The sequence below is a fragment of the Meles meles genome, chromosome 2 (genome assembly GCF_922984935.1).
Source record: "Meles meles chromosome 2, mMelMel3.1 paternal haplotype, whole genome shotgun sequence".
Lineage (NCBI taxonomy): Eukaryota > Metazoa > Chordata > Mammalia > Carnivora > Mustelidae > Meles > Meles meles.
In genome coordinates, this window is record NC_060067.1 from 155689073 (window position 1) to 155703071 (window position 13999).

General features: G+C 39.9%; 1 protein-coding gene across 1 annotated transcript in view; it reads right to left on the reverse strand.

The window, feature by feature from the left end:
• Positions 1 to 10972, reverse strand: part of XKR6 (XK related 6) — a 312057-nt gene extending 301085 nt beyond the window's left edge. Inside the window, exon 1 of the mRNA XM_045997706.1 lies at positions 10120 to 10972. Within this exon, the coding sequence (XP_045853662.1) occupies positions 10120 to 10883 (764 nt within the window). The 5' untranslated portion in view covers positions 10884 to 10972. The remainder of the gene's footprint in view (positions 1 to 10119) is intronic.
• Between the last annotated feature and the right edge of the window lie 3027 nt (positions 10973 to 13999).

Below are 13999 nucleotides of genomic sequence, written 5' to 3' on the forward strand. Positions count from 1 at the left end.
TAACTTCAGCTCAGGTCAGGATCTCAGAGTCCTGGGATGGAGCCCAGGGAAGTCAGGCTTGCAGCTCCACAGAGGAGTCTGCTTCTCCCTCTGCCCTTCCCCTCATGTTCTCATATTCTTACTGTCGTTCTCTCTCAAATAGATAAATAAAATCTTTTAAAAAATAAATAAATAAAAATAAAGACAGTAAGAACTGCTAGGGAGCTTATTTAAAATATAAATCCCGGGGCGCCTGGGTGGCTCAGTGGGTTAAGCCTCTCCCTTCGGCTCAGGTCATGATCCCAGGATCCGGGATCGAGCCCCACATCGGGCTCTCTGCTCCGCGGGGAGCCTGCTTCCTCCTCTCTCTCTGCCTGCCTCTCTGCCTACTTGTGATTTCTCTCTGTCAAATAAATAAAATATTTAAAAATAAAATAAAATAAAATATAAATCCCACCTCACACCAACAATTTCATAACCGATAAAAGGCAGGGATTCTCAATGGCTAATGCCAGTAGGTAAAAGGTTGCTAGGAAACAGAACACTTGACCCCTTGCCAAACTACCACCCCATGAATTACTGATTGCAAAAGGGAAAATGTACCTTTATACAGAAAAATCTGGCAGTCAGGATCTTCATCAGGAGATAAAACTTAGCACCACTAAAAATGCAACAAACCAGGTACCATGTACCTACTGATATGATGCAAATAAGAAGCAGGAAGCAATATTTTGGGTGAAAATAAATAACCTGAATAAAACCAAGCACCTAGATGCATCTTCAAGTTTATCCAGAAAACATGTAAGTCAGACTACTCTTAGAAAAAACAATAAAGCAATCCAAAATACAGAACATACGAGAACTGGCCTAGACGCTGCAAAAGTCAATGTCATGAGGGAAAAAAGAAAAATTAAGAGAACTGTTCTAGAGTTATGGAAACAAAAGCAATGTGTGAATTTTTACTAAATCCCTATTTGGAGGGGAGAAAACCTATAAAAGAAATTGTTGGGGACAAATGCACAAATCATATGAAGTAGCTATTGCATGATTCTATAAAATTATGGAATAAGTATTGAATTATTGTTAACTTTTTTAGTGTTACAGCTATGTAAAATTATTCTAACTATTCAGTATTTGAAGTATAGAGAGGTGCAACCTCATAATATGTTACACACAAATACATGCTGACAAAGATATCCAAGTTGATTGCTGAAACCAGGTAGACGGTAACAGGTGTTCAAAACACTATTCTTTCTACTTCTCTGTGTGCTTAAAAGTTTCCATAGGTAGACAAGAAAAAATACGCATTCCCTGGCCCAAGTCCCTAAGACTCTAATTCCTTAAGTATGTAGTGTCGTAAGCCCACAAATCTGCATTTCAACTAGCCCTGGGCCTATCCTAAAATACAAGATGTTTTCTGACCACTCTAAGAAACACAGTTGAAGAAAGAAGGGTGTGTCTGCTGCCCGGAAGGGCTTAGGTTCTTAATTCCCTGCCAACTCTATTTTACTGGCAGGTTTCCCAAGCCATGGATTTGGTTATCTTCCACACCTTTGCCATCTTTCTTCATGTGTCCAGTGTATTTAAGATGGACTGAAAAGGAAGCATAATGGTTAAAAGAGAAAGTTTCTATTTCATGTACCTATGATTCCTTGAGAGCATCTCCCCAATGTAAATAATAATATTCAACTCTACTTCCCTTCCAAGAGCGCTGTAAAGAAAACTTCCTTGTCTTTCTGTGAACTGAATATTCAAAGTTCTTCCTAGAAATGGTAATGAGCATATAGTCCATACTCTATAAACTGATAACCAAAATAAAACAGAAATAGCATCCTCACAGTTAAAAAAAGGAAGACCAAACTATTGCACTCAAAAGTTTTGATCACAACAAACTAAAAAGCTTTTGTACAAAAAGGACTACATCAAACTAAAAGGCTTTTACATAGCAATGAAAACCACCAACAAAATGAAAAGGCAATGGGAGAAGATAGTCACAAACGATATATCCAATAAGGGGTTAACATCTAAAATATACAAAGAACTCCTACAACTCAATATCAAAAAAAGATAAACAAACATTCCAATTAAAAAATGGACAGGGGACCCAAATAGACATTCTTCCAAAGACACACAGATGGCCAACAAGCACATGAAAAAATGATCAATTTCAGTACTCATCAGGGAAATGCAAATTAAAACCACAGTAAGACACCACCTCACGCCTGTCAGAATGGTCATTATCAAAAAGACAAGAGAAAACAAGTATTGGCAAGGCTGTGGAGAAAAGGGAACCTTCATGCATAGTTGGTAGGAATGCATATTGGTACAGCCACTATGGAAAAGAGTATGGAGGTTCCTCAAAAAATTAAAAACAGAATTACCATACAATCCAGCAATTCCAGTTCTAGGTATGCATCCGAAAGAAAACAAAAACACTATGAAAAGATATATGCATCCTTATGTTCATTAAAGTATTATTTACAATAGCCAAGACATGGAAGCAACCTAAGTATCCATCAACAGATGAATATATAGACAAGATGTAGTGCATTATCCAGCTACAGAAAATGAACTCTTGCCATTTGTGACAACATGGATGGATCTACAAGGTATGATGCTAAGAAAGTCAATGATTTCACTTCTATATGTAGAATCTAAAACAGAAAACAGAGATAGACAATATAGGTGAAGGGGATCAAGAGCACAGTCTTCCAGTGATAAATACATGTGACACAGAAATGTAATGTACAGCAGAAATATCAAATTACTCTGTTGTATACCTCAAATTAATGAAACACCGTATGTCAATTATCCTTTGATAAAAAATTTACTTTAAAAACTGCTATTTCAAAATTAAAAAGTGATATACAAGAAACTTTGCTAGCAAAGTTACCTTAGGATATAGTGGTCTGTTTTAAGATGTGTTAAAATAATGTAATATACCAAGATCTACCCACATCAGATATACAGAAAAATCGAAAGTTGAATCTTATGTAGAAATGTATCAATGTCATTGTAACAATACTCAGTGAGTCCTCCAAGCAAACCCAGAAATACACCTAGAATCAAAGAAGTACCTACAGCTTAATCTAAGAAAAACAAAAACAAAATTCACTTAGAATTATTTCCCAGAACAGCTCACAACTCGCATGGAGGCTATCAGTAAAAAAAGAAAAAAAAATTTTACAAACACTAAATTCTCAAAGTTAGAGAATACATACATATCAAATAATAAATTGCAGTAGGCAATTTTGATGTTCCTCCCCAATAAATTAATCTTAGTAAGCAATTCAGAACACCTCCAAAATATATAACTTATATGCATTGCTTTAGCTTACTCTAACAGTAAAAAATTTAAAACAGAAGATTACAAAAAATGAGCACTTTAAAAAGACTAATTTTAGCTGAAATTGTAAATTCACAAAATCAGCTAATAAACAGCATTAACACATTTCTCAGAAAATCTAAACTTCAATAAATTTTAACATTAACTACAGAACTGCCTCTACAGGTAACAAAGTGATTGAAAATAATGAGAATGTATTTAGTACATCAAAATAATATATGGTAAGATTTCAAAGCAGTTCCTGGGAAACCTATACATTTTTAAATATATTATTTGTTCTAATCAGAGCATGAAATTTTTTCTTTAAAACTTCAGAGTGCTAATATCTATAGCATAATAAACTTTTCAAAATTGAAGAGACCTTAAAGATCACTACCTTCAACTCCTCATTTAATAAATACAAGTAAATTAAGGCCAGAGACTTTTTTTTGTAACTTGCAGAATGATAAACCATGATTTCTGTATGGAACTCCACTGTTCCCTTTATATGATGCTATGTATGTCTTGTCCTTTAAAAACAAAAATAAACAAACCAACAAAAAAAAACCTCCAATAACAATAAATAGTAGGTTGTCTTCAATCAAATGTCAAAAGTCACTGAACCTTTCCTTTAATATGAGGCTATATCTTCATGACTTTTTTTTCAATTTTAACTTTCCGAGACAAATAAGAAATCCAGGATTTTAACTAGAAGACAACAGGTAAATAGAACATCAATGGGGAGTAAGTTAAAGTGTTAGCCATAAACTTGTTTGCAGAAGAGAGCACTGTAAAGCAACCAGCTCAGGGTGAAAATGGCAACATGTAAGACACAGTTTGCAACAGTCCAGAATTTATCACTTACATAAGTATAACTTTGGATAAAGTTTGCAAAATCAAAGCAAATAATGTTAAAAGACAAAAATGAACTGCTTGTGACTTCTGACATGTGCCTACTAGATTTCCAGAATGCTAGACTTCTGTCATACAGAGTCTGGTGCTTTGTTTCTGGATCATTCTGGAAATCCTATCCTTCATCACCAGTTGCAATGTTACTCAAAGCATGCCATTTTTTTTCATCACCTCCCCTTGAAAATTCACCATAAATGTCAACTTTTACTGTTTCTAATCTCTCAAAAATGACAAATACTCCTCAGAGATGGCTCTCATCAAAATCATTCTCCTTTAGGAAGTGGTTCTTTATCTAAATATATAACTCTTTCCCTCACCATGTATTTCTATGATTTTTCAGGTGATGGGAACAACTTTATACTGTCGTATCTGTCCTTTTTTTTTCTTTGATGGAATCAAAGCATCTTGCCCCCTGCAAAATTATAAAATTATTATCCTACATTTTCCTTTAGGTTAGTATCTTCTGTTTCCATCTTTAATTCCTTCCAGAATTTTTGTTTATCTAAGGTAGAGATCAATTCCTGCCCCCTTTGTGGGCAGTCATTTACCCCACTATCATTTGTTAAATAACCCCCTTTCCATTCATGGATTAGAAATGCTTTATTATCTACCTGCTTAATTCCTGCAAACCTATTTATTTACTTCACTCTTTATTCTGCTTTATTACCAATCAACCTAATTCCTCTGCCAGCCACACACTGTTCTAATTATTGACACTTTATAGCATACAAATTTTCTGATTTTTCTGGTAAATCTCAACATTTTTCAACAAGACCTTTTTGATTACACAAAAACATTTTCCTTTCTCAGATCAATTTTTCTTAAGTTTACCCTCAAAAAAAAAAAACCCATTGAGTTTCTTTTGAACCAAAATTCCATTAAACTTACAGATTAAAAAATTTTATTTTTAAAATATTGAGATGCTATTTAGTAATAAGCAAATATATAAAGTCACCTACACACACACACATACACAAATGCATGTATACAATCTTCATTTGACTGTGACTAGTACTCTGGCCCCATCCAAATGAAATCTCCTTATTTGTAAGATAACACTGCCATTCCTAAATCACAAACTCTTAGAGCTAGAGGAATATTACAGATCACTTAGTCCAACACCTCTTGTAAGCCCAGTTATGTTTACCTCAAGCCTACTTGAGAATCATTTCAAAATTAAAATTAATGTACCTTTTACATGTAACATAATCATAAAAGTACCACTTCGATCACACACAAGGCAATGAAGTGGGCTACATTTACTGAAGACTGCTTTCAATTTAGAAATCCTTTTAGAATAAGATCATACTCAGCTCAAAGAAGAAAAAAGAGTACCATAAGTACATATACTTCAACAGCTCCAAATACTTTTTCAAGACACTCACATTTCTAAGATTAGTCTTTTCTGTTAGTGTGTCCAGGAACCAAACTTAATAGTACCACATCATTCCATTCCCAATTGTTCCATCATATTTATTAAGAATACAAATCCAACAATTTCTAAATGGAATAAGCTGAAGCAACTCCAAAGTGTTTCTCAAGCCTGGCTGCCCATATAATCACCTGTGGAGCTTTAAGAAATAATAAGCTTACGTGGATCCCACCCTGGGACCTTCAGTATACTCTTTTTCTCTTTTAAAGCTATAGTAGATTCTAGGGGCGCCTGGGTGGCTCGGTGGGTTAAGCCTCTGCCTTCAGCTCGGGTCGTGATCTCGGGGTCCTGGGATCGAGCCCCACTCTGTTTCCTCCTCTGTCTCTCTGCCTGCCTCTCTGCCTACTTGTGATCTCTGTCTGTCAAATGAATAAATAAAATCTTTAAAAAAAAAAAGCTATAGTAGATTCTATTCTCAGCCAGAGTTAAGGACCACTATTCTAAAACATTCAACAAGAACAAAGGCCCTTAATATGTGTAATATCCCTATATATTGTTGGGGGAGGGGGGACAGGGGGAGTGAAGGAGGAGTAAAGACAAAGCATCTTCACCAGCCTAGAAACATCTGCTGCTGATTCACTGAGTTCTGTCCCTACATTATGCCAGTCTTAAAACAGAAAAAATGGGGGAGAGGGGGCCTGGATGGCACAGTCATTTAACCATTTGACTCCTGGTTTTGGCTCAAGTCATGATCTCAGAGTTATGAGATCAGGCCCTGTGTAGGGATCCATGCTCAGTGAGGAGTTTACTAAAGTTTCTCTCTCCCTCACCCTCTGCCCCACCCTGTGCACCCTCCCTTTCTGCCCCCCCAACAAATAAACATATAAATCTTGAAGAAAATAAAAAATTGGGGAAAACAATGCTTTTGACTATTCATAGATTTGATGGGGCGATTATGACATGTGAAACGCCTTTTTCTTTCTTCTCCCTTTAAGGCAACTCTCCACACCACACTATCTTCCAAGAGAAAGGATGACTGATGTTCACTTTAAGAAAGCTAATACTATTAAGATTTTATATAAATTCCTCTTCCACTTTGTGAAATAGAAGGGCTTAAATACACCCATAAAAATAAATAGAGAGATCGATGATCTAGCTGGGGTATCATGACATGAGATGAAATTTTGGTCAAAGAGCTGCTGCTTCGTGACTACAAAGAACTGTCAACACACACTGGCCACCCTCTGAAGTTAGCACAGAAGCAAAGAAAGGCCAATACTCTGAAGAAACAAACTTACAACAATGCAAATATGCAAACGGAATCAAACTGTTTCTAAGGTCTAACCCTCCAAGAAAATGATCACACTTTCTAATAACAACACTTTCACTAAACCGAAGCCTTGGTGTGACTCATATTCCTGTTATGAGTGACTCATATACCTTCTATCCCTGGGAAAAGCACCTGAAAAAATAAAGCTACATCACACACTAATATTCTACAAAAGGAGGTTCATGAAACCAAATCATCCTACAACTATTCTTCCATGCTCCAATTCTGGCCTAGCCAAAAATATTGTCTTATATTCTGTAAACTCATTTGGTGAAACAGCTATCAAATATGCTCCATCTCAACAGGAAAGGCACCACACAGAGAAGCTTACCACCTTACCATCAAGGAAAACTAAATTCTCTTAAATAAGCACTGAGATTTGTCCAAGCAAGAGTCAGGTAACTTTACTTTAAAAAAAAGGGGGGGGGGGGGAATGTGAAGAGACAGGTATTTGTGGTTTAGTGGAATCAGTTTTAATCAAATACAACGTTCCCAACATCTTTTCTTTATAAATATGGCCCAAATCAGCAATATAATTCCTAGGCCTTAACCTTTCTGTCACATGACCATATGAAATAACAAAATTTAAGTAGCGAATATAGTTAGGGAACAACTATAATCCAAAAAATTTTGCAGTAAAAACTGAGAGGGCATACGGTTATACACATTGGTAAATAACTGTTTGCCAAGAGATTAAAAAACAAAAGCAAAGATAAAAAACCTTTCTCTAAAGCATTTCATATGAATGATCTGCATGTAGCCCCATGCCTAGCAAGCAGGTAGTAAGGGACAGATGGGACCCTGCTCCTGGATTATTTCAAGAAAAACCAGTTTTCTAAAAAAAAATTTGAAATAAATAAAACCCTTCTTCAGCAAATATTTCTTCTGAAGTATAGCTATGTTAGAATAACTTCACTGAATTCACATACCTTTGAATACTCCATACTTTCAAAACTTTATGAAATATTTAGACATATATTTTAATCTTGAAAAACAATTTAAACATAGTAAAATCACAGGCATCTTTTAAAAAAATATTTGTATACCACTACAAATCTTGAAAGCTCAATGAAGATCTGGGAAATAAATGCACTACCCAATTTTAAACAACTATAAAACCTAAATTTACACTTAAAATGTACTTTTAAGTTTGTTCCAAAATCTAGACTTCTTACTTTGCCCAAATACAATGAAGATTGAGGTCAGTGGGGGAAAACTGCTCTGCCTAAAAAATTTGTGAAACCAAATTCCACTTCATTATGTCCAAAAAGCTTATTACTAATAAATATCTAGGATGGATTACATTAGAAACAATTCTCTCAGGAAATTTAACCTGACAAGAAGATTCTGACTGCCTATACTTAGGAGTCAAAGACAGGGAGAGATACAATATTTGGGCTTGTTTAGAAGAAACCTAGTTACTAAATATATGCTGTTAAGTTTTACTAGTCTTTGAAAACCTTTCTCTTTGCCATTCTTCTTGTCCCTTTCCCCCTTCATTCTTTTGCATCTTACCCACCTGCAAGAAATCAAAAAAAGTATCCCCAGTATCAAACACACTACCTTTTATTCAATATGGATTTGGGAGTTCAGGGATGTTATTTTTAAGATTTAGATTTCAAATTCAAAACAAAAATTTTACTTAATCCCAAGCTACCCTCACAATTGCCAAAAGTTAATAAATCATTTTTTCCCTATTTTATCTCCCTAGCCTCTTCTTATAAACTTAGCAGGAAAACAATTATTTGCAGACAAATACAGCTGGGGGGTGGGGGCTGCTCAGTTCAGTCCAGGAAGACCAATAAACCAACCTGGGAGCACTAGGAAAATCAAGAACCACTCATTCAACCCTCATCCTGAATTTGCATACAAATTCTGTAGGACAAACTTCTTGCATTCACTCTCATGATCTGACTTGATTCAGTCCCACGCATTCTGAAACATTTTTATTTAAAACTGTGAAGAGAGATCTGGACAAACAATTTAAAACACAATGACCTTTTACTTCAATTAACTTAAGTACATCTCAGTTAACTGAAATGCATAGCACCTAAAATCTCCTACTAGGTGCAGAACTCTGGGCAGTCTGAGCAAAATGTCTTCTCACAAAGGCAATGTACCTGAAGAGCTCTGTGTTATTTATCTTCAGGTAAGATTTTTTTCTCTTGCAAATGTTTACTTACAAACTCAGTTTCCAGAATACATTCAAGCCAGTTTAAGTTGGAGGGCACAGATGTACCAAGATTTTAACCGGATCATCTCCTTAATTTAGCCAGTTAAGGTTAGTTGCCAAAAGAACATTTGCAATTGGTTTTTGAGGGACTTACCAGGGGAAATTTACAAAAGAGAAAAGGGCTGCAGGGCCAAGCTTGGGGTTTTGTGTAAACATAAATCACTTACGCACTGACCCGGCTACCTAAAACAATGTTCCTCCAGAATAGGTGCCCAGGTGGCGGATTGACTTTCTGGAGGTGAGAGTTAAAAACAAACGCTTACATCCACCATATACTACACAATTTTACCTGTCACCAAGAAAAGGGCACGTCTAATCCACCCCCCCCCCCCCCCGAAAAAAAAGTCCTTTTTCCTTCAAGGAAGGAAGCGGCTTGGAGTCATTTGCAGGGGATGGGATTGCAGGAAGGGGGGAGGAGGCGTGGAATAAAGGAGTGCTAAAAGGAGAGGCAGGGCCCCACACAGGCCACTGCGGAGAGAAGACGGGCGAAGAGGGGAAGATGTCTCACCGGGGGACAAAACCGAGTGCAAAACCGGCTGGAAGAAGGAAGATCCCCCCCCCCCGCCCCCGCTCCGAAGACGAGCTGGGGTGCAGATAAAAAGCGCTAAAACGGCTGGTTACCTTGGGATACAGGGGAAAGGGACAACGGGAATACAAAGGTCTACAGAGATGTGAGTAAAGGGAAGGTTGAGGCAGGGTCTCGGGTAAGTGCGAACCAGGGAAGAAGACAGACAAACAGCGGGGCTGGGGCCTCCCAAGGCCAAAAGGCGTGGCCAGGGATCCAGATCAAACGATGGTCTTTTTGAGACGCGAGGGAAAGTGCGCGGCAAACCCCTCCTTCAAGACCCTGGGTCAGACCCGTCCGAGGGGCCCAACTGCGAGGCACCTCGAGGGAGGAACGCGCTCGAAGGTCTCTGGCCTCGCCCGCGGGGCCCAGGCCCCCACCCCCACCCCCGCAGTGATCTTACCTCCACACCTGCCCCATCTGCAGCAGGTGGATGACCGACTGCCAGATCCACACGGAGAGGCGGCACAGGCGCTGCGCCCCCGGCGTGGCCGAGCCCCTCGCACCCGGGCCGCCGCGGGCGGCGCCGTGGCCATAGCCGGCACCCATCATGGGGGGGCCCCGGCTGCTGAGCCCCTCCACGGCGCCCAGCCCGCCGCCCGTGTAGTCCTGCACGAACCAGCGGAAGCTCAGGCTCTGCACCAGCAGCGACGGCACCAACACGAAGAAGAGGGTCAGCCCGAAGAAGCCGTAGTCCCCCTTGCGGTAGTAGTCGAGGGCCAGCCACAGGTCGGTGCCCACGTCCCCGAAGAAGACCAGCAGCGCCAGCACGATCCACAGGCAGTCGAGCCACGGCCGCTCCACCTGCGGCGGCGGCGGTTGCGGCCGAGTGGCAGGCGTCGGGGGGTGGTGGTCTGCGCCGGCGGCCGCGGGTGGCTGCAGCGGCTGGTCCCCCCCGTCGGCGGCGGCGGCGCTGCGGCGCGGCTTCTTGCCCAGGAGGGAGCGCAGGCAGGCGGAGCGGCAGCCCCAGTAGCACGAGGAGGTGTTGCAGCAGTGGCAGATGTGCAGCGAGCTGCTCTCGCCGGGCTCGCTGCCGTCTCCGCCGCCGCCGCAGCCGCCTCCCCCGGGCTCCCCGTCCTCCTCGCCGCCGCTGCCCACCGCCTCGTCCAGGTTGTGCAGCTGGGCGAAGCCCACCCCCACGCCACCGCCATCGGATTTCGCCGCCATCTTGACTCTCTTCCCAGCTCCGGAGGTTGGGGGGGGAGGGACGGGTGGGGGGGGGAAGAAGGCAGGGAACGGGGAGGGGGGGAAACGAATGGAGAGGAAGGGGGGCGGGGAGGAAGCGGGGGAGCAAACGAACGAGGGGGGAGTGGGCCAGGGAACCCCCTCCGCTTCCGGGTAGTTGGCGTCACTTCCGGGCGAGCCCCCCAATCGCACGGCGCCCGCAGCTCCCCAGCCCTACCCTCCCGGCCAAGATGGCCGCCCTCCTGTGCCTCAGCTGCTGGGCGGGGGACCGGGGGGTTCTCCCCGCCAGGGCTCCCCTTCCCCTCTTCCGTTGACCCCGAAACCCATCAGGTTGACCCCTCGGCGTTTCTGAATCCCGCTGGGCCGAGTGATGCGGTCCAAAGTGATCCCTGGAGGGGGCAGTGCCAGACGTTTTGGGGTCCCCTTCCTCAGCGTCGCAGCTCACAGCTTTCCTCCTGGAGAAACGCCCCCTAACACCCTCCCGGCTGCTGGCGGAGGGGCGGGACCTCTGAGGGAAGGGGCGGAGCTAGTGCAAAGCAGGTGATTACGTGTCACTTCCGGGAGATAGGATGACCTCATTGAGTAGTTAGACACCCCCCCCCCAATCAAAATGGCTGTGTCTCACCTCTTTGGTTGTTTGGGGGTTTTTTTCCTTTCAAAATTCTCTCTTACTCTTTTCTTATTTGGGGGGTCTTGAGAAATTACATAAGTCAGTTTAGAGTTCCACATACAACTTACTGATGCTAACTTGTATTTGGACACCTCCCTCCTCTGTTGACCCCCTAATTTTCTTGTCAATGACAACTTTACCATCTTTAGTAATAAAGTTTCCAATCGTTCTCTTAAGAAAACTCCAAAGTCCATTTAAAAGTCAGCCTACTGCGTCGTGAACATCGGAGCAAAGATTGAATTGGCATTAGTGTGACCTTGAATATTTTCATCACTGGAATGTATTCTACCAACTTTTTTTAAGTATGTGATTTTAAAATTATGTGACCTTAATTTCTAAAATTCAGAGCTAGCCAGGGTTTAAGCTGTATCAATTACTTTTTCAAGTTATTTGAATGTGTGAAGACTGCCTTTTAGAATTTTTTTGGTGCTAAAGCTCTATCAGTAAACATGGCTTTAAATAAGTGAAAATGTTATCAATGTGCAATATCATTAAAACAGGTGTAAGGTACACCACTTGATCTGAACAAATTACGAAAGTGAAGCACCACTGAGTGGATTTGAATTACAATGATCTTCTAGTGAAAGTATATTTGAAACCAGACAAAGCAAACTACATGGTTACAGTTGTTACTGATCAAGTGAAAGAGACATTTTGAAGTTAAAAATAGAAGGAAGTTTTAAACTCTGAATTCTCTCCTTGAGAGAATTTTCAAAAATTCATTTTCAAAAATTTTTCAATTTTTCTGATTCTGTCTACTCCTCTTTTCAGTAAAACCTAAGAATACCATTGTTTTCTTTGGAATGTTGAGGACAAACTAGGTAATATTTCACTGAAGTTCTGTGGAAGGTGTCTTTGAAATTTTCAGTATTATTTTGAGGCATATGGTATTTAACACTATAGCACCTAGTTAATTGGGGGTGGCAGGACAAACAAAGATTCCATATTTTAGGATACAACTTTTCATGAGTATTTATGTTAAGGTAAATCCTATGAAGACTTTACAAAAAGTACTCAGAGAATTTTTACCCTAGCCATTGGGGAGAGTGATAAGGAGAAAGGGGGAGAAGTAGTTACAAAATCTACTTTTGGAAACAAGTCACTTAACTGTAACTTTATTTCATTTTATGATTTAAGCCCCTTTGTTCCTATGGTAGTAAAACTTATAGCCAGCAGGTAAGAATACTTCTCATATAGGTGCCATTCTATTTCTTTACAGAATTTGAATTAATACTACTTTAGAAAGATGGATTAAGTGTAGATTAAGACTGTCTAAGTCTGGATCCCAGTTCCACTATAATAATAATGTGAATGGTAGAAAGGAAACCACAGGTCCAAAATGGCATCACTCAGTCACCAAACCAGGGCTTAATATCTCACTGTAGTTTCAACATCCCGCAGAAATGTAGTCTTAACCAGTTAATCAAAAACTTTCTGAGCAACACCAGTGAAGTAATTTGTCATTTGGACTTCCCCATCCCCCAAAGATAGATGTGGTAATCTACCTAATAAGAACCTCTGCCCTTGCAACTAAGGCAAAGTGACCTTGCCTGGTACAACTCTTTCTTTTCTTTTGCTAGTAATTTTCTTGCCCACCTTCCTTCCTATAAAAACCTTCCATTCTATAGAACCCCTTGGAGCTCCCTTCTACTTGCTAGATGAGCTGCTTCCCAACTCATGACTCATTTAATAAAACCAATTAGATCTTTGCATTTACATGGTTGAATTTTTGTTCCTTAACATGAATGTGAGCAGGATAACCTTCTTAAACCTCAGTTTCTACCATTGTATGATGGAAATAATAACACGCCTTCTCTGAAAAGTGGTTGGGTGGATTAAAAGTGGGACTCCATTTGAAACCCTCAACATGATACCTGATAGGTAGTAAATACTAAATAAATGATAACTGATATTTTTATTATTGCTGTCATAATTATGTTTGCATAGTACCAACCTACAGTTACTTAAATTCTGTCATTCAGTAGATTTGGTAACTAATAAGTGTAGGCATTTAAAAAAAACTTTTAGGAAACAAGGACAATTAATTTGTGTTTTCAAGTATATTTTCTCTATTTAAGCCTGTGAGCCTATGAAATGAGATACAAAAGCAGGTAGCAATGATATATTTATGATTCTATTTCTCTGTGCCCTGAAAGAACATAATCTACTAGTGAAATTAGCTAAGTAAATTACACTCACTGTATAAAGCTGACAAGTGAGACTGAATCAAAAGGGTTTATCACAATTGAAAATTTCAAGTAGATACATAAGATTTGCAGACTATGAAGTGATTTCAACTTTACATTTGCTGTTTGAACAATTTTATTGTTCTGACTTCTGTGGAAGGATACATTGTGAAACCCAGAAGATTCTAAAATTAAAAACAGTTACAATGATAATAAATATAATGAAGACTCATTGAAAGGCT